Raw genomic sequence first — 20,137 nt, 5'->3', positions numbered from 1 at the left:
TGCAACCTGCTAAAATATTGCAACCTACCTACCGAAGACTCAAAATGGGGTGTTACCTATTAATGTCCTAAGGGTTAAAGAATGAGTACAGTTATACAAATGAAGCAGGTCTGTAAGGCCCCTAGCTCTGATTCCCTGAGACTCAGATAAAACATATACTCAGACACAGAATTACTTCACTGATTCAGACCAAAATAGTTCCTGATGGTAGCAGTTTGCCTCACTAATTCCTCTCAAAGCAGCATTTTTTTACTTACCTGAATCTATTCCTTTCATCCCAGGCTACATCGCCAATTTAAACAAGAAACCCAAAAAAGTGTCATGATTTCTTTGCACATTTCATGAAGATAAGTAAATAAAAATAACCTGGTGAGGATTCCAGTCACTATCAAAGATTATAACAGTGTCAGCAGCCTGGAGATTTAAGCCTAGCCCTCCAGCCCTTGTACTCAGCAAGAAGATAAAGTATTGTGACCCTGGCTCATTGAACTTCTTCAGCAGAGCAGCTCGATCCTCTGATTTTGTTGTGCCTGAAAAGAAAAAAAAAGCCCACCCTGTAACAAAGATGTGAACTGAAATAATATAAATATAACGTCAATTGCTAAAGGTACATATGGAAGAGAAATTTTAGCTCACGTGCTCTTTGCCATCTCTGACACATTCTCCATAATACAGAATGAACACTGGCCACAAATGTTTTGGTCAATTGCCTATCACATATAAAGACAGACTTCTAAATACCTCTTTTTAAGTATTTCTTTTGACATTTCAAAAGTGGACTTTAAAATATTGGCTAATATTGTTACAGCTTTTTATGACTCACATAAATTTAAACTCAAGTTACTACACACAAACAGAAGAGAGTTCCAGTTTTGATTAGTGCCTTCTGGATGCAACTGCATCTAAATATTTTTAAAAGTGACTTATAGAGAGATTTATCAAAATGTCAGTCCTGGCCTTCAGAGCCATAATTAATATCAAAGGATTGAAAATTCTTAAAATGTTCTGTCTTGAGAGTGATGGTCTACAATGGCTGGGGGAGAGCAGGCAAGGAATTCAATCATGGTGAAAACATAGACAAAATTCTAAATAAAAACCAAGCCCTGTGCACTCAGGCGACTGGATGAATTTCATATACTTTAACAACGGTCTGTAACTTTCAGATTTCATATACTTTTCATATACTTTCAAATTTCATATACTTTAACAACAGTCACCTTAACCTGGTCCACTGTTTGCCCTTCCTTCTTTACACTTCTGTCTGTAATTGAAAGCCAAAGAAAGTCTGCTATTTTTATTCAGGTATTGATGGATGTGCAGAAGATGAAGTTCTTCTGTTACTGGGATGGCAGCTGGCTGACAGATGCCCACCGTCCCCACACTCCTATCACTCCCCCTCCTCAAGAGTACAGGGGAAGACAATAACATGGAAAAGCTCCTGGGTTGAGATAAAGGCAGTTTAATAATAAAAGCAAAAGCTGTTCATGCATGCAAAGCCAAAAGAGAAATTTATTTACTACTTCCTGTGATAAGGCAGATGTCCAGCCACTTCCTGGAAAGCAGAGCCTCAGCGCTCATAACTATTGCTTTAACGAGGAATCTCCCTGCATCCTCTTCCTTCCCCTCAGCTTTTAATGCTGAGCACGTCCCTTTGGTGAGTTTGGGTCAGCTGTCCCTGCTGGGTCCTGGCTCACCCCCAGTCTACTGGCCTTGGGGGTGGAGGGGCGGTTTGGAGAGAAAGCCTTGACGCCGCTCAGCAATAAGCAATAGCCAATAGCTAAACAGCCAAAACACTGGAGTGCTATAATCGGTGTCTTATCAACCCTGCCTAGCCACAAATGCAAAGCACAGCCCTATATGGGCTGATAGGAGGGAAGTTAACTTCATCCCGGACAGATGCAGTACAATCGCACACACGAATTGCTGGCCCACAGAAACCCATTCCCTTAAGAAGCACATGACTCGGGTAGAAAATATCCTATGTGAGAAGGCAGCTGGATAGCATCTACATATATATTACATTCCAGCATGGAAGGAAGGAAGGAAGATTTGTCATCACAAAACTGGAAAAGAAGAGAAAAGGGTTCATCTCACTAACGAATTACCAGCAAAACCCTAAAGAAAACAAGGAGCTGTATTTGTTATTCTGCGTATTGCCATAGAAATTCTAGCATGTAAAAGAATTAATTTTAAAATATGTGGTGTAAGGTAATTTAAAACATTTTAAATGTAATATAACTAATCTTTCTTGAATGGAAGCATTAAAACAGTTGAAAGCCAGAGGCACAAGGAGGGTTTTGTTAGCATGGTACTCTGTTCTTTAGCCAGTTTTGACCAAGACATTCTGTGGCACAGTGACACAGCTCATTTGTGCCTCAGGTTCATTATCCCATTTTACATCTGAGGATAATAGTGTTTCAAGTTTATGTTCATTAATATTTGTATAGAATGAGAATACCTCTTAGTATTACTTTTTCTTCCAAATAAAGCATGATGCAAAGAGTCAACTTAAAACACTGTAAAAAGAATATTCAAAAGGACTTTAAAGTCTCATTTTAATAATACTGTTATTTATATTTTTATTAAGTGATTGCTTTTCTATTAAAAAGGTATTCTGATAAATGCTGCTGGCCCTATGTAATACTATAACGTGTGAGATAAATTCATTAAGTAAAAATAATGAATATTTAAGAAGGTCGATACAAGGCAGAGATCATTAACAAGGAAGCAGGCCAAAATGGAAACTTCTTTCAACCAGGTTCAAGCCTCAGATGGGATATGATATTTTTAGTTATTTCCCTTGAAATATTACTCCACTATGTTTCTAAACCATCTTTTCATTCAAAGGTAGTAAAACATATCCACACATGAAGTAACTGAGGCTACTGACCTTCCCGTGAAATTCAGGAAGAAAACTACAGGTACTAGTTTACCTGTCACTGAAATTCAGCTATCCTGTTGAGAACAGCAGTTGAGCTTTAAACATGTACAAAATAATAAATTCCACAGGCATTATCATCTGTCATCATGAGAATACTTTCAGGCAACTTAAATGGTGACAACTGAGGGAGACAGGGAATTACTTAAGATCACCTCTACTGAGAGGGGCAAAAGTACATCTTGCTCAGTATCCTGTCTGTAAGAATAGGGAAAATTCTAGCAAGCTGAAGCTTAAGCGTCTACTGCCATAACTTCATGATAAGTATCCTTGCAGACTCTTCCTTCATGGATTTGTGAAATCCTCTTTTGAACCTGTTTGCGCTATTGTATAGTCACTTCACAGCACTGGAGTGATAGGAAGACGCTAGGAAGAGAACTCAGGCCTCCCATGCCCAAGCTAATGAAGTGTGCTACCTCCTAACTCATTATTTATCCTTGTTTTTTCATTTAGCTTACCATCGAGACGCAGGTAAAGGAAATTTCTAAAGGCAAAGTAGTCTTCCATAATGGTCATGAGTGACGTCATTTGACAGAAAAGAAGCACACGATGGTTAGTAGCTCGTAACTTTGGTAGAATACGATCGAGTAGCTCAAACTTCCCTGAGGCCCGATAAAGTTCGGCTCTGTTGAAGAGAAAAAGCACAGTAAATGCCAGAATACCCCTCGTTTAGGAAAGTTTTTAGTCATTATCATGTCAGAGTATAACAAGAGAGATTAATTTACTTAAGATAAACAGGACTAATAGCACTTTTCTCTCTTTAAAAGTGTTCCTGTTAGTCAAAATAAAAAAATAAACACCCATGTGAATTCCCATTTGGAAAGGACTTTTCTTCAATTGCAAAAACCGTATGGAGTTTCAGCCACGCAGAACACCTTCCTTTATGAAACTTAATTCTGTTTCATTATTTATCAAAACAAACGTTATTTCTCAGCTACATAAGCATTTTATTGGTTAAGACATTCACCTGCTAGTTTTGCTTTTAACTGGCATTTACTGCAGCTGTAAGTTCTATTCATCAGGCACATGTTAGAAACTATTCCCTTTCTACTCAGCTGCTATGCACATGAAAGTGAAATATTCCAACCTAAACCAATATACAGGGATAATGGGTGGAGTTTGACAGAGGATATACTCTTTAGCCGTATAACCTTAGTAGGCATGAACGTTTGGTTGCTTTGATTAGCTGCTCTTCTGTCTTCTATGCTATGAATTGCAAGGCAGACTCTTACCACTGAAATTCAAGTCATAACTGAGAAAATGAATAAAAGTAAAAAGGATGTCTAAATCAGCATCACAGTGATATGCTTTGCAAAAGTAAGTTTCGTGTAACTTTTTTCTAACTTTGAGCCTGTATTCTCAAAATACAACTTATCATTAGCAACGGTACTTAAGTCCACAAGATTCATGGTCTTCTGATATGCATACATACATAATCAGCAAAATATTAAATTGTTTAGGAGACAAGTAGTCTGGTATACTAGTTAAGGAGACAAATAGTCTGGTACACTACTTAAGGAAAAAAAAGAAATGTCATTAACACCTCAACAGGAAGGGGGTCAGATGGAAGATACACACCTTTCCTTTAGAAAGCATCCATTTCTAGTCAGCTGCACAGAGAAGTGCCAAGAACAAAATTTAAATCTATTTCGTTTCAAAGAATGGAAGAAATGCTACTTTAGTTTGGAATAAAGATGGTAAAGAGGGAAAAGCAGAAGGCAAAAGTAACACGAAAGAGAAGAAAATCCCAATTGACATCTCTCTAAAAGAGTCATTCCAATGAATTTCGGATGGTATATAAGGTATTTATAAAAAAGTCTACAATCTTCTCTGCCTGTCCTCTTCAAAGAGATGAAGGGTCATAAAAAGCTCATATAACACCTATAGTACTGTTATCTTTTTGTTTAGGTATGTGCCCTGTGCCTCCCCTGCCTTTCCATAAACTGCCCAAGTTTGTTAGCATATACTTTCTAGAAAAAGAATATGACACATTAGTTCCAACACAACATTATGACCAGGAGGTAAAACTGAAAGAGTTACCCGTTGATGACACCATTTGAGTAGCCTAAATGTTCAGCGAAGGACTCCTGCAGAGTTATAAGCGATAAACAGATTATTACAAACTACACAGTAACCCAAAAATATGCATTCTTATATCAATTAAATTGGGGTTTGAGTTCATACTCTTGGAATCGACCTTGTAGCAACGCTGATCTGCTTAATATTTTCCTGTATTACTATTATTTAAAATTCATGGTTTGCAGAAGTAACTTCTGTCAGCATACATTTTACTACACTACAAATACAGTAGAACCTAATTAATTGATACTAACTACTGGAAGATGCATTTGCTAATTACTCTAATTAATTAGCATACAAGAGAACAAAGAGTGAAAACTACAATGATAATACATCACAATAGGTACTTCATTATTCATTTGTAAATGTAACCACATTCCAGACATTTACAACACTTTGTATCTTTCCAGATACATTATTATATTTATGTATTTTGGGTCCTAATGAGATATGCTATATAGATAGTACATTTTTGCTGAAAAAAGAAGGTGCATAGGAAAGGACAATTTTTGTTGATAATGTAAAAGATTAGCAGCCTGCTAGTTATTAAGATCTTACACATGGCATTTTGAACTAGTGTGTCTCCATCATAAATTAGATCTAAGTAGAGATTAAGTTTCTCTGGAACACCTAGATCTAAAAAAAAAACCACCCTTAATTTTTTTAAGGCAGTGTCTCCACAAGATTAAATGTTTTAAAACTAGACTTCAGATTACCAATAAAAAGCTGGCAGTTGGTCCATTTGTTTGTTGGGAGGTATTACTTGTCTAGCTTAAATTGTAAATTTTAATTAGAATAAATTACTTAGGGTTACAATATGGTGTGATTTATGCTGTTTGCCTAGCTTTACTTAGCACGAGCAGCTAGATTCACTGAAGCCTTTAGGCTGCAATGGAGTTAATTTTCTTAGTAAATTTTCCTAGCAGCTGGTACAGTGCTGTGTTTAGTCTTTTAGTATAAGGACAATATTGATAACACACTGATGTTTTGGTAGTGTTTTCCCTAAGTCTGGGACTTTCCAGTTCCCCATGTTCTGCCAGTGAGGACAGGTGCACAAGAAGCATAAACCAGAAGATAAAGAGGGTACAACCATCAGCAGAGAGTGCATATCAACAACATAAGGGCAGTCAACAGCCTGCCTGCCTGGACACAGAGAAAGAATCCAAAAAGGTGTTAGAAGACCCCAGACCCAAAAGACCATTGGACTGAAAGATGCGTGAACAGTGTGTGAAGAGCGTGTGAGGGGCGGGTATATAGACCATAGGGACTCTGGTCCTAGCAGTTAAAGACTCGGGTGGTGTGTGCAGGACTCCTTGAATGGTGTGTGAATGCTCAGGCAGCAGCTTCTCCTTCTCCTTTAACACATTTATAAAATAAGGGACCATAACAACTGTCTTTTTCAAATGTGTGCTTTTCAGCATAAAAGATGTGGACAGAGATGTTCCTCTCCCACAGATATAAGCTTCAGCTGCAGTTTTCTATTATGTTAGCCATCTGAATAAAAGCAACTCTCAAAATTGAACCTGTCAGTCTTACCTCAATGTGCTGAAACATGTATGGGTGATTGCATATCTTTCTCAATTGCATGATAGTATTCATAAGAGTTTTTGCCCCGCCTTTTCCCTATGGGTACAAACAACGCAAATCAAATGATTAACATAATTTCTTAGTAACTAAACTAATGAATATCTTTTGAAAGATATTTTTAAATGCAGGCATAATACACTTCTACCCCTAGCCCAAACAACACATTACTAATAAAAAAAAAAAAACAAACAAAAAAACCAACCCAAAAATTCCTTAACAGTAAAAAAACAGAAGCTACTGTGCAGTTGGACTTTCTGTATAAATTCATCTATCATAAGGGTGCTCCATAACGAAAAGGAAAACCTGGAAGTAATCCATGAAGTCGAAGGTACATTATTGGATTAAACTTGGCCAAGGGAAATTCTGGGTTTTTTCAAACATTGCCTGTTTGCAGACAGGCGTTGTAACTACCGTGAATAGAAGTAGTATCTTTTCCTTGTGAACAGAAAGCATGAGCTGCAATCTTGTAAAACAAAAGCAGGTCTTGATAAGAGATTTCTTTTCCCATGACCAGTAAGAGCACACATACTAATTTTATAAAACAGAAATCATCTTGTTAACATGTTTTATCATAATACATTGCTTCCTACGTGTTTTAGCCTTCATTTGTACCTTCTTGTCTTTTTCAGAACCATCTGTGAGAAGGATTCCCTTGGCTTGCATGTGACGATACAGGATCTTCTGAAGAGCTGACATATCACATTTGATCACATATTCCACCTAGTTTAAAAAAAAAGACAACCATAAACACACGAACTAATGTTAGTAGGATCTAACTGCAGGTTGTCAACCTAAAACACAAACCAAAAACCTACTATCTTTTATCCATACCCTAATACCACATATGATTTCAGTGAGAAGCAATCCAACTGCAAGCACAGCAACAAGTACCTCAAAAGATCATCTGTGAGAGTCACAACTATGAGACAGTTGGATTCTAAGACTGTAACTGTAGAATTGCCAAACATATTTTTTTCTTGTTCTGTAATTTAACAGTTTTAAAAAATATATTTTTTTAAAGATTTAAAAGATTTGTAAGATTAAATGAAACTCATGAACAGTCTTCGGACAACAAGCTCAGTCCTCATGGTTGGACTAATTGCTTTCTTCATAAACAAAATAATGGAAACAAAAAGAAACATGGTCCTCTGAGTACCACTGTGTATGCAACTTCTAAATCCTCCTCTTCCAATGCCTATTAATGGATTTCTCAAATAACACTGGCTCTAAGCGGCAGAAATTTGAATAAAGATTTCAGTAATATTTTTAAATAAGTTTCATTCTCAAATAAATGCTTCTGAGGATACTGAGAATCTGACACTTAAAGGAACAGAAATTCACAACAGCAATAGCTTTCACAACATTATAAAGATGAGAAAGATTTTTTAAAAAGCCTTTCCTTTGAGTACTGTCACTAAGCATTTGTACAGAGCTCTCTGTTCATTCAGCCAGTGTTAGTCAGCTCATAACACAACTTACAAAAATTTAATTTTGGTATCATTTTAACCCAGATGACCTTAGCACCAAATATTCCCAAGTACACCTTCAAATTGACTTCTAATTTAGCTGCTGTTGTTATTCTGGGAACAGTGAATGGGAAAAGTGATGCAGGATTGCAGAGGAGGACAGGGTGTGGCAAGGTAAGTTGCCCAGAGATAAAACAATGATCTTTCAAATCAGAAGAGACAATTTTATGTTCTGAATTAAAAATCACTTGTTCAATTGCAATAAAAAACTTCATACGACTCCTGGAATATTAACACAGGATCAAAATCTGTCTGCTTTATAAAGTCCTTTAGGAATTTCAGAGAACTGGCTACGGGAGGTAAGGTTTTAACTAGTGCAGGGAGGATGGAACAGGGCAAAATCTAATTCTCAGTGTATGGCTGACTCACTCAGAACTTGAAACCAGGTATTATGGAAATAAGTTGCATGTCTCATATGGATGATTACAAACAGAATTAAAACTGGAATCCTGAGAACGCAGAAACTTCAGGTATTCAGGGCTTCCTCAGCAGACGACTTTTTTTGCAGAGTTATAAATAAACGAACCACAGAAATAATAGATGCTAAAGAAGTCCTCTTCTGTAAAATAAATCTGAAAAATGAAGATTACATAATGCTTAAAAAAGTATTAAAGCCCTTCCAAAACTCTTCTTTTTGCAAACCTTTTCTGGCAGCTGAGACTCAACCTCTTTCTTCAATCTTCTCAGCAAGAAGGGTCGGAGCACTTTATGGAGACGACGGATGATCAGAATAGTTTCTTCCTCATTTAAGTCAACCTACAGAAGTTTATAAAAGTCACTACAAGGCAACTCTGTATATTAGGTAATGTCTTCTCCCACATGAAAGGTTAAGTATCTGCAATAATTACTTGCATGTTACAACCAAACTGACTCTGAATCAAAAAAGACAGTGATACTAAAATTTTCTGGCGCTGTAAGAAAGATGGCTTTTAGTTACGTTAAATCCCTGAGTACAGGGAGAGTTCAAAGACTAATCCATCTATATAAGTTCCTTTCTGTTTTTATCAAAGTGATTTGATTCTGATGTTTTAAAAAAAACTGCCACAGTACCCTTTCTCCAGTCATGGCAAATGGAGCGTTGAACCACTGTTCAAAGGTGCTACAGCTCTTGAAAATGGTTGGGAGAAGGAAATTGAGAAGAGCCCAAAGTTCAGGCAGTTTGTTCTGCAATGGAGTCCCAGTCAGCAGTATTCGTCTAGGGGCCACATAGTGAGTATTCAAGACCTGAGTCAGCTTGCAGTGATGGTTCTTCATTCGATGGCCTTCATCTACTATCATGTATTTCCATCGAATCTGCAAGAAAAGGAGGAAAAGTTGGCAAAGTTAAAGCAGGTCAGACTTAGTCAAATTCCTCCCAACAGGTGCAGAACAAAAGTATTTCAAGCCTGAGACATCAATCATTCTTATTTATGAGGAAAGCCTAATCAAGCATTATCCAAGTACCACTGCCCTTGCAAGCAGCAAAAAATAGAAACAAACACTAGGTATGCTGGATCTGATGCTGAATTCTGACTTGAACTGCAACAGCAAACAGCAGATTCCTCTCATTTCTGGGAAAGAGGTTTGGGTGACCAGCTCTCAAGGCCAGAATACAGTTCACAGCGAAAGGAGGAGACCACATAAACTCCAAATAAACCTATCTGCAACAAGAACCTTGAGAGGAGACAAAAGTATTTTCAGACAAAAATATCTATGCTCATGAACAACAGCAACCCTGAATTTAGTTTTGTTTCAGCTAATCCTTTGGTTTTAGTCCAGAAAGAAGCAGCGTAATTATGATTATCTCAGTTTCAATTTCTTAATGTGAAAGCTTAAATGCAGTCACACCAGATGCTGAAAGAAAGTTGCTGAAACTGTCTGTTACCGCCTGTACTACAACATAGGCAGTCAATATATGTGCCACACTGACCATATGACTAGGAAGGCTTTGGTTTGTAGTTTCATAGATGCTAACTAATTCCATTTTCCAGGACAGGTTGAATGGCATAGTGCTGTCTTTCTTATCTTTTAGCAACGGGTGGGCAAAAACTAGAGGGGAAGGAAAACTCTGAAGTCTCAAACTGTTCTTAAGTGTTCAGAACTATGCTAAGAAAATGCACTGCCTTTGTATCAGAGAGGCAATATGAATACTTCAAATATGTAGTATGTAGGAGAATAAAATAAAGTGGAAATGACCAAAAAAGGGAGAGTAGGACCATATGGCTAAATAACTCCTTAGTCTGCTTTATGTGGACATGAAATAGTTTACAGTACAGTAGCTTTCAAATTAATTCATTACATTTGAGGCATTGCCTGTTGACAGTTAGTGAGCCTTTGAGAACTGAGCCATGTATAATAAAGAGTCTGGATATCAAATTCATGATACAGGTAACTATTCAGTCATTTGTGGAAAAGTGACCACATAGCTAGAAAGGCTCTAATAAGAATGAGCTTCAGGTCAGAAATAACGGAAAAAAGGTAAATTCATGACTGTAGATTAGGTTAAATGCCATTAAGCAGAGTGGAGAAAAGTCATGTTTTTCCAAGTGCAGGCACGTATACAGTACTGAGAGGCCAGTAGTGTACAGAGCACAAAGGAGTTAGTCCCCTGGCCACATTCAGGAAAATGCTGGTGCTTACAGGCAGAAGAGGGAGAAGAGCTATAACTGAGAAGTCCAGTCAAAACAGAGGAGCAGAAAATTAAATGAAAAGCTTAACTTTTATTGAAGGACAGAACAACTCAGGACATCCCTATAAAACAAAAATGTGTTTTGTGCTATGCACCATTTGAAGGTGTCTTAAAGGTCTTATTGTTGAGATGTCATATTACCTTAGCAAGGATATGTTTGTCCTTTATTATGTATTCATAGGTAGTTAAAAGAACATTAAATTTTCCACTTCGAAGCTGAGGAACGAGTGAGCGGCGCATCGCAGGTGTACCCTAAAAGAGAGAGAAAAGTGAGTAGTTACTCTTTATTCTCTTGAAGAAAATATATCACTTTTATGAATTAGCACACACAGAGCAACCACATGAAACACTAATCCTACAGCACTGCAAACAATATATTGATGCCTTCCGGAGTTCTTCAAAGTGCTTTCCCTAAACTGTTGCTAGACTGTAAAGCTCCATTTATGGGGCACGGAAAAGATGCAACTAGCAGCCTAGCTAGTAGTCTCTCTAGCTAACAGCCTCCTTACAAATTGCTTGGCCATACCACTACTACAGTAGCCAAACAGCAAAGTATTCTACTGTGTATAAAATGTGAAGTAGTTATCATTTGTATTACTCTCATCAGAAGCCTTGCAATGTGATAATCAACAATTTCATTCTGCATTTCACTACATGAAAGTAATTACTGTTTATTACAGTCTTCTTGCAAGTGTGATTAACTCTCACTGCTCAGTACCTGATATACATGACAAAAGTTCAGAAGTAAACAGTTTAGAAATGCATGCAGAGGCAGAGGAAAAACTGGGTCTATTCTCATTCCTTCAACTCTATAATCATATAAAAAGCAAATCAAACCTTGTAAGATATCTTCACCACAGAAGGAGCCCATTTGTCAAATTCATACGTCCAATTGGATAAAGTCCTATCATAGAGATTATAAAGAAAAAGTAATATATTTCATCGTATGCGGGTCAAACTTTTTAAATGTTTCCAAGTGGTTGCCAACTTTTCAACACGTTTCATGTAATTAACCCCCATAATTAACAGAATATTAAAAAAAAATGCATATAATATAATATAATATAATATAATATAATATAATATAATATAATATAATAAGCATCTCTGGGAGGGAAGCAAACAGAAAGAAGCGTGAAACCCTTCTTCATCTTACATTCAGGGTCCTCTTTGAAACCAATTCATAGCAGTATTTTATGTGCATCTGTGTATTTTGGAGCATAGTAAGCATAAGAAAGATAACCCTGAACAAAAAACCCACATCTGTAAGTTCTTTTATACTACTTATCATTCAAAAACTGACGTTACTACTTTTGAAATATAGCCTCATGAAGTTGGTAACACAATTCATCTTTGTCTACTCAAGTAGAACTACTCATAGTGCCACCCAGTGTCACTACGCTGGCCAATTTTTGCCCTGTGTTTCTACTGTCAGATCACAACAAATAGTTTCTTATGGCTAAGCTAGTTGCTATCATGATACAGCAGCAAAAAATAACCTTGAGGATTTTTGGTTGCTTGCTTTTTTTTTTCTCCTTACTGGACTTGTAATGGCAGCAGTCCTAGCTATTAAGAAAAGGCAGGGAAATGCAGCTTTTAAAATGTATACAAGAAAGAGTTTTCAGCTCCTCTCTTTTCAAAACATAAGAAAAATCATTACAGAGTAATTAAAAGAAATCTGATTTTTTTACTGTGCCCATGTAAAATCTGACATAAATAACACTCTCCCTTTATTTTTAACTTTGTTTTACTTTATAGGCCTTCTCCCGGTCATTTCTTTTCACACTAGAGCTCATCATTTGTATTCACACAATTAGGAACAGCTGTGGTATTTTATGTTAGTCAATCAGTACTGCAGCACAGCTAGAAGACAGGATGCCTCAAAAGAAATCAAAAGAGAGGGCCATGAATAAAATTTATCCCAATCCTACAACACATTTGCATACTCAGCACAACTGGTGGACAAACTATCTAACGAAAAGGCCAGGGAACTTCCGCACATCAATCAAGTCACACCCAAAAATAAGCAAACAACCCCTCAATATCCTACATCAGTTTTACAATGCCTGACAGTTCTTATTTAAAACACAGCACTCCAAATCACTGAAACCCACACCTCACCTCTGTAGGAAGGAAAATGCATTAAAAGAAATGTATAAAACAAGCAGCATCTTGGAAAGCTAAGGAAAAGCAAAAGGAGGTAGCACAATAAACAATCACAATCTGGATGTCTGACCGAACCGTGAATATTACTCATCCAGGGCTAGTTATACAGTGCTTAAAAGATCATCCAACCTCATTAAAGCATCATTACTTGGTATGACATGGTGAGCCAGTTGTTTAAAGAATTAAGCAACAGATTTTTAGTATCACAGTTAAAAGTTGAACAGGGAACTGCAGGCATGTCGTATTAAAGAAATACCATCACACTCTTGTAGCTTAAGAGTGAATTACAGTAAACTAACTACTCGGTTTGCCGAGTGGACAGTGAAACTAATGGAATCAAGTGCTTTATCAGCCTTCTGGTTACCCTTCCAATGCCAGACAACTACCTGGGAAGAAATGATCACAGAAAACACTGAATACATGCTCAGTGTAATTCCAACGTGCACCTGATCTTGTAATTACATGAAAAACAAGTGTGTGTTCCAAATAAACCAATCTGCAATGCTTAGAATGGTAATAGCAGAAAGGGATCCTTTACTTACGAAAGGGATCCTTTACTTACGAAAGGGGAACAATGATGAGATAGGGGCCATTGAGTCTTTTGTGCTCCATCAGGTAAGTGATGAGTGCAATGGTCTGTATTGTCTTTCCTAGTCCCATTTCATCAGCTAAAATTCCATTCAGATTGTTATTATACAGTGAAACCATCCATTCCAGTCCCTGGAGCTGAAATGAAGAATAATAATTTCAGTTATTTAAAACCCACACAAATAATTAACACCAGTACTACAGAACCAAGGTTCAGATGTCCCTGCCTACCTAGACGTGGAATTTCCTTTCATATACTATATGCATGAGAATCTGTAGCTATCCTAACACCTTCCCCCCCCCAAAAAAAAAAAGACAACACACAAAAAAACCCAAGATAAATTTTTGGTAAGATCTATATGGAAATCATCACTCCTGTTTAGCAGAGTCCATAAGAAGAAGTCAGATTTCATACATGGAGGTTTTTTTGTACTGCAGACAAAGCAACACAGGCACTCACGTGTAAGTCTGATAAATACTTAATAAGAGTTTGTTCTTCAATTTCAACACTGTCAAATGTTAAACTTTCTGTGTATATTTCATGTCATTTGCCTCTGTCAATTAAAACCTTTCAAAACCAAACCCATCAAGTTTGCACAATACATGTAAGCCTCACACTTGCCAACTGCACCAGTGGTATGCTAAAGCTCTTGCAGCACTTTTAGTGTCTGTTGTCCATACCTCCACATGTCAGAGTAGGCCTTCTCATTATGTCTTGTGTATAAAATCTGAGAGCTGGTAGGAAGCCAAAGTACTGTAGCTAAGAAATGTCTACATAACAGAGTTTCACACTCCAAGGATTACTGCTAGAAAGCACTGACTCAGATTATTCTCATGTCACACAGACTTCCACATATGTGTGTACCACATTACTCATGCAAGTGCAGAGTAAGTTTTTACTTCTAAGATCCAGACTTTTTATGTGTCTCATGCATGGAGAGAGAATAAATAGGCCCGAGAAAGTTCAGAGAGAAAACACTACATACTTGAAGTAACTTTCTCCTGTCCCTGCGAGAGAGTATCCAAAATAATGTTGCCAATTTACTGGCTTTGTGTACATGCTGACTGATTTATATTTAGGTATTAAATACTCAGGCCACCATCAGAATTTGTTCTGCAACTGCATATCCCACTTGCAAAGTGGCTTCAGAATTGAGAACAGGAAAACGCTTTTCTACATCATTGAACTTTCTCCACTGACATATAATGATATGAAGGAAGAAGCAATCTGACCCAACTTGACAGTAAGAAACACAGAAAAGCAGAAAAGAAGTTCAGAAGGATGTAAAATGTAAAATCTATAGGACAGGGAACTATAGGGAGTGAAGGGGAGAGTCGCAGAACAGTCTCCTTCAGAACATTCTTGCTAGAACCAAAGCCAAGCCTCAACAGTCCCAACATAAAGCTCCTTAGAGAAGTGTGCCTCCTACTTCTGGTGCAATTACTATATAGAAGAGACGCCACAAAAAACAAATCCACTTACTCAATTGCTAGATACCACATTGAGCAGCTGAAGGACCTGTCCTAACTGGTAACCCCCGAGTCTATGTAACTCCACAGACTAAATTATTTTGCTTTGTAGCACACAGGGAAATTGCATTGCAAAACACAGATCTGCATAATTTAACAATATTTCCATGTTCCATAAGTAATTACAATTACAATTCAGGAAGTAAAGCAATTATCACAATCTTAATTTCCCATCCATGAGTACTTTAAGCCAATATGGCTATCAAATTAGTATTGTTATACAGTATTCATTAACTACATCAGGTAAACCTTCCCAGACAATGAATCAGGATTATGCAGTAAAGAAGGCTGCTGACTGCATCTGTTGGCTCCCTTTCATTGGGTGCACGAGCTGGAAAACATACTGACAATGAGGCAGCAAAAATAAAGACGGTGTCAAAGCTGAGAAAGTGACATATTTCTCTATATGGTTGGATTTGATCTTACTCCCAGCATTTTTCAGTGGTGCCAGAAGTTATTTAGCCTATCATGTTCAAACTCAGTCTCTGAATGACGTGTTCCTCTTTTTGTTGAGGGCTCACAGTGAGACACATAGAAGTGCTAAGGATTCACAACAGAATTCAAATTCAGGTGGAGTTTTGCTATGAACCAGCAGGATCATGGGATTATTCAGTTTGGAACAGACTTCAGGCAGTCTCTATGCCAATCCCCTGCCCAAAGCAGGTCCAGCCTTTGGGCCTGGTTGCTCAAGGCTTTACATGGTCAGTGACTGAAAACCTCCTAGATAAAACCTCTCTGAGCACCTGCTCCACAGAGATGCTGTCCTTGCTGTTCTCACACCAAGTGCAAACCCTCTTGTTTCAGCTTTTGTTCATTGTCTCGTTTCCCCACCATGTCCCACAGTAAGGAGCCCGATATAAAAACACTAAAATGCTTTAAAAAGAGAAATCATCTTATCTCTTGAATTTTAAGTTATTTAAACAAGCTACTGTAATAGACGGCAGCGTTGAGGAGCACAGGAAGCAAGGGCTGAAATTATAATGCTTTGCACAATTAGGAAACAGTCGTCCTCTTAGTTCTCTGCAAGTAGAAATAGATATACATCTTTATGACATCTTGGTGAGTAAGTATTATTCTTTCTTTTATGCGGATGTAGAAATAAAGTTCTTGGAGTCTCCTAGTAAGCTGTACAAGAGTAGAAGTGCTGAAAATATGTACCAACAATATTTTCAATCATGCATGAATCTAGCTTATGCCAGAATACAGAAATTCCTAGTTACTAAGTCCACTGAACGTCTGTAAAGAATATGAGACATCAACCTCCATACCAAAATATTTTTCTTGTTTTCAAATTTTATCTATTACTGCAGTGAAATATTAGGACCTTAATTTAAAAATTAAATCCTAAAGAAAGATATTGTTAACCCACCACAAATGAAAACAATAAGCAGAATTGAAATTCCAGGTCAACAAGAAGAATAGCAAAACCAAAATATTATTGGTTTGCAATGAAAAAAAAAGTTACAGACATATGGAGAAAGCTGGTATTATTCAAGCAGTATGTATGAAACATTATCTGTGATAGGTAACTCTCATTGCTTAGTCCATATAATTCCCAAATTCTAACCTACTAGAGATCTTGCATTTCTTAACAAATTTTAAGTTTGCCACTTGAAATACCACATTGAAATGTCAAGCATAATTCCAAGTTTTAAATATTTTAATGTTTTAATGATTTCTCACCTGATAATGTTTTAGTGTGCCATTAATAAGAAGAGAAGACTGCTTTTCCACCCTTTCTGTGATTGCGTGAGCAACTGTGTAGTAGGACTGAGACCCTCTAGCACTATACTGCATGCTATATTCATCATCCACATCTTGTTTGGCTGTCCTGGAAAGGAGAAAAAGAACTAAAATCAGTTCCCACAAAAACTTTTTTTGACCACAGCCCACAAGAAAAGAAACACTGTAAATTTCTAAAGAAACACTGCAAATCCCCAGCTCTGGCGAGTACACCAAAGGGTGCAAGGTACTTTATAAACAGCACACAATTAATACCAAATGATCATGTTCCTTCTCCTGCAGATGTTCATGCCAGAGGAGCTACCAGAACTCACTATAATCTAGAACAAGCTACTCTTGGGAACCGTAAGAAATCACAATTGCTAGCAATAACAGCACCTAAAGAACACTCACTCAATGATTTGCTTTGCATCTTTCTCAGAAACTTCCTCACTGTTAGGATCCAGGAGTATCTTCTCATCCGCTTCTAACCTGCTTGATTCTTCTTCATCATCCTATAGAATACAGAAAAAGAACAGGGGTGCTGGGAAGTGCGACATCTTCCTAAGTCATACTTTCAACTGGCATTCACATATTGGTAGCTTTCATTGATCGATGCTTTATGAGAGAAACCTGATCACGAAGTTCAACTTACACCTATTCCGCAACAGAACTGCACTGCAGCACAAGAAGAAGATAATTTTTGACATACATTAACCTACAGGAAGTCATGATACTTGGAAATAAAAAGTATTTTCCCCTTGGCCTTACTTAAAAGCCTTACTCTGTCTACCATGTTCATGGAGAGGATTCCAATACTGTGTATATATTTATATCATATTCCAGATGTGTGATAATTTAATAAAGCTTAAAAAAATGCCAAGAATTGCTGGTTTAGGCTGCTAGTTTCTTAACTTTTTAAAAACATACCACACTTTTACTCTTTTTAAACCAATTTTTTTTCTGGCTACAGTTGCAATGGATAACCAACAACTTAAAATCTCACTAATGAAGCTGAACAAAACACTGCTGAGTTGTGCACGTGTAATCTCCTAAGAAGGATTTCCCTAGCTGTAAACAACACTGCTGCTGAAGAGTCTGTGCTAAAAATGCAGGCACATCTCTTTTATCATTCCTCCTAGAATCTGACAGGTATCAGGCCCTCCCCTCCTACCTTAATACTGAGAGTCTTCTAGAATTACATTAGCAGTAATTAGCCCTACAAAGGCATGCACCTTAACATCATACAGTCCAGTCTGATTCAGCGGTCATTTGGTGTAGTGTTGTAAAGAATGCTAGATTTAGGAGCTCTGAATTCTATCCCTAGTTCTGCTACTAGCCTGTTGATTGAACATGGTCCTTTACTTCTCTACTCCTCAGTTTTGCTCTGATTTAGAAAGTATCTGTCTGAAAAATGCTATGCAAGTATTGGTATTGATTATTCACAGTATCTAGTATTACAACCCTGCAAGGTTGGGATCTTTGTGTGTGTTAATTTTAAGATTATTTTTAGAATTTCTGTAACAATAGTATTTAAATTACCATTAAAGTACTGAATCAAGACTACCCTGAACAGTCTGAACCTAAACCCCTGATGTAATCCCTAACTTTTTAATAAACATAATATATAAATACTGTGTTATTCAGAGTTGCCAATAAAACCGCCAGTGCATAAACATTAAAGATGTTAACTTAATGCAGCACAAAGCCACAATACAGCCTTTTACAACATGTATTTTAAAATAAGAACCTGCTTATATCCTCTGGTTCATGATTCTTAATAGTCAGACTAAAACACTTACTTTTCCTAAGCCCAATTACCAGTTAGGCATTTACAGCATATATAAAGGGCAGTTGCTATGAACTGAGAAGAATTACAAAACCAGTTACTATTCCTGTTTATATTATTCTTAAAACACCTACACACCTGCTATCACTTTCCCTTTCTTCCTTATGAAAAAGAGAGAAATACCACATGGAGTAAGTATTTGGTTTTTACTGTATTGCTTGCCACAATATTTTTTTTAAAGACACATACCTCCTCCTCATATTCAGAGCCACTTTCATCTTCGCTGTCTGACCTGGGAGCAACTTCATAGCTGTACAAAGATGACAGGAAGATTACAAATTACAGATAAGAAGAGGAAGAATTAGGTCCAATACACCTCCTACTCAGCTTACAGATAATAAATGAGGAGAGGAGAGGAGAAGAGAACTGAGAGAGGCACGTGAAAAATATCAATGCAAATAGAAAAAGCAGCCTAGTTGCATGCTAACTCCTTACCCGGGGTTCATTTCTAGCCAAGCATCCAGCTGACTTGCTTTTGGTGCTTCTGGTCCAAGAAGAACTTTGCCTGTTTCTGTGTGAGTCACTTTGACTGGAAGGTCACTCATCTGACTGCTCTCATCTATGGGCTAAAAATTCAAATGAAATTTTATACCATAGGGCAACTGAATTTCAGGGTTGTCATACATAATAAAAAGACGAATGGCATCTCCCAAACTCCAGATCTGAACAAGCAGTGAAGTTTTGTTATTAGAAGCCACATCTTCTCACATGGCTAACAAGCAAACACGGAGTCACAGTATTTCTGTGTGTAACATATTCTATGTGATGTCCACATATGTATCATAGTATTCCAAATAAATTAACAAGAGCAGCATGGAAAAGGATACACTGTTGGCTTCTGTGAAACAAGACACAAGGTGTGTATGTTTATAGGCATTTAATCCTGTTATTTTTACCAATGTATATCTATAACAAAAGAACATACATTCACCTTATGATCTTTTCTCTTACATGGAGAAACAAGGACGTCACAATTTAGCTAACTTTTTAAGTAAAGAAGGCCTATTTTGAAGATTCACTGTCCTGACTTGTTTTATTAAGCTGATAAAGCACCTGCAATAACAAAACCTTTTACTTTGGTGATCTTACAAAACTGGAATAGCATAATTGCTTTTTCTGGTTTTTCTTTGCCCTGTTTTCTTTGCCCACAGGTTTTCTACTTTAAAACCTTTTTGCCTTCTACTACTGCTTCTACTGAAGAATAATTTCCTCACACTTTGCTATAACTACATCCGCAAAAATATCACTTGCAAGTATAAAAAGACTCAAAAGTAAAACAATAAATACCATTCTAAAGTCTTTATATAAAAAAAAAGTAACAAAAAAATAGCATTAAGAGAATAGCTCTTAATGAGGCAGCATATGCTCTGCTACTGAATGAAAAATATTATTCAAGGAATGACACAGAAAAATTACTCATTTCCATTTGCTTGTGAGGAAGAAAGAACTTTGAGATGTCTTAAGCCACCATAATACTACAGTCT

The 20,137-nt window shown here is 37.0% G+C and overlaps 1 protein-coding gene across 8 annotated transcripts in view; it reads right to left on the bottom strand.

Moving 5' to 3' along the window:
• SMARCA2 (SWI/SNF related BAF chromatin remodeling complex subunit ATPase 2) overlaps positions 1-20,137 on the bottom strand; it is a 118,584-nt gene that overhangs the window by 44,170 nt on the left and 54,277 nt on the right. For all 8 annotated transcript variants that reach the window (XM_074570862.1, XM_074570864.1, XM_074570857.1 and 5 more), the window contains 14 exons: positions 19,089-19,219; positions 18,843-18,903; positions 17,219-17,319; positions 16,766-16,913; positions 13,527-13,690; positions 11,636-11,702; positions 10,940-11,050; positions 9,181-9,423; positions 8,773-8,886; positions 7,217-7,324; positions 6,554-6,640; positions 4,979-5,025; positions 3,397-3,563; positions 367-530 (listed from right to left, as the gene is read on the bottom strand). In XM_074570862.1, the coding sequence (XP_074426963.1) occupies positions 367-530; positions 3,397-3,563; positions 4,979-5,025; positions 6,554-6,640; positions 7,217-7,324; positions 8,773-8,886; positions 9,181-9,423; positions 10,940-11,050; positions 11,636-11,702; positions 13,527-13,690; positions 16,766-16,913; positions 17,219-17,319; positions 18,843-18,903; positions 19,089-19,219 (1,713 nt within the window). The remainder of the gene's footprint in view (positions 1-366; positions 531-3,396; positions 3,564-4,978; positions 5,026-6,553; positions 6,641-7,216; positions 7,325-8,772; positions 8,887-9,180; positions 9,424-10,939; positions 11,051-11,635; positions 11,703-13,526; positions 13,691-16,765; positions 16,914-17,218; positions 17,320-18,842; positions 18,904-19,088; positions 19,220-20,137) is intronic.

The sequence above is a fragment of the Larus michahellis genome, chromosome Z (genome assembly GCF_964199755.1).
Source record: "Larus michahellis chromosome Z, bLarMic1.1, whole genome shotgun sequence".
NCBI classification, from domain to species: Eukaryota; Metazoa; Chordata; class Aves; order Charadriiformes; family Laridae; genus Larus; species Larus michahellis.
Note: the sequence above shows the minus strand (reverse complement) of the source record. Positions and strands in the feature narration are given on the sequence as shown.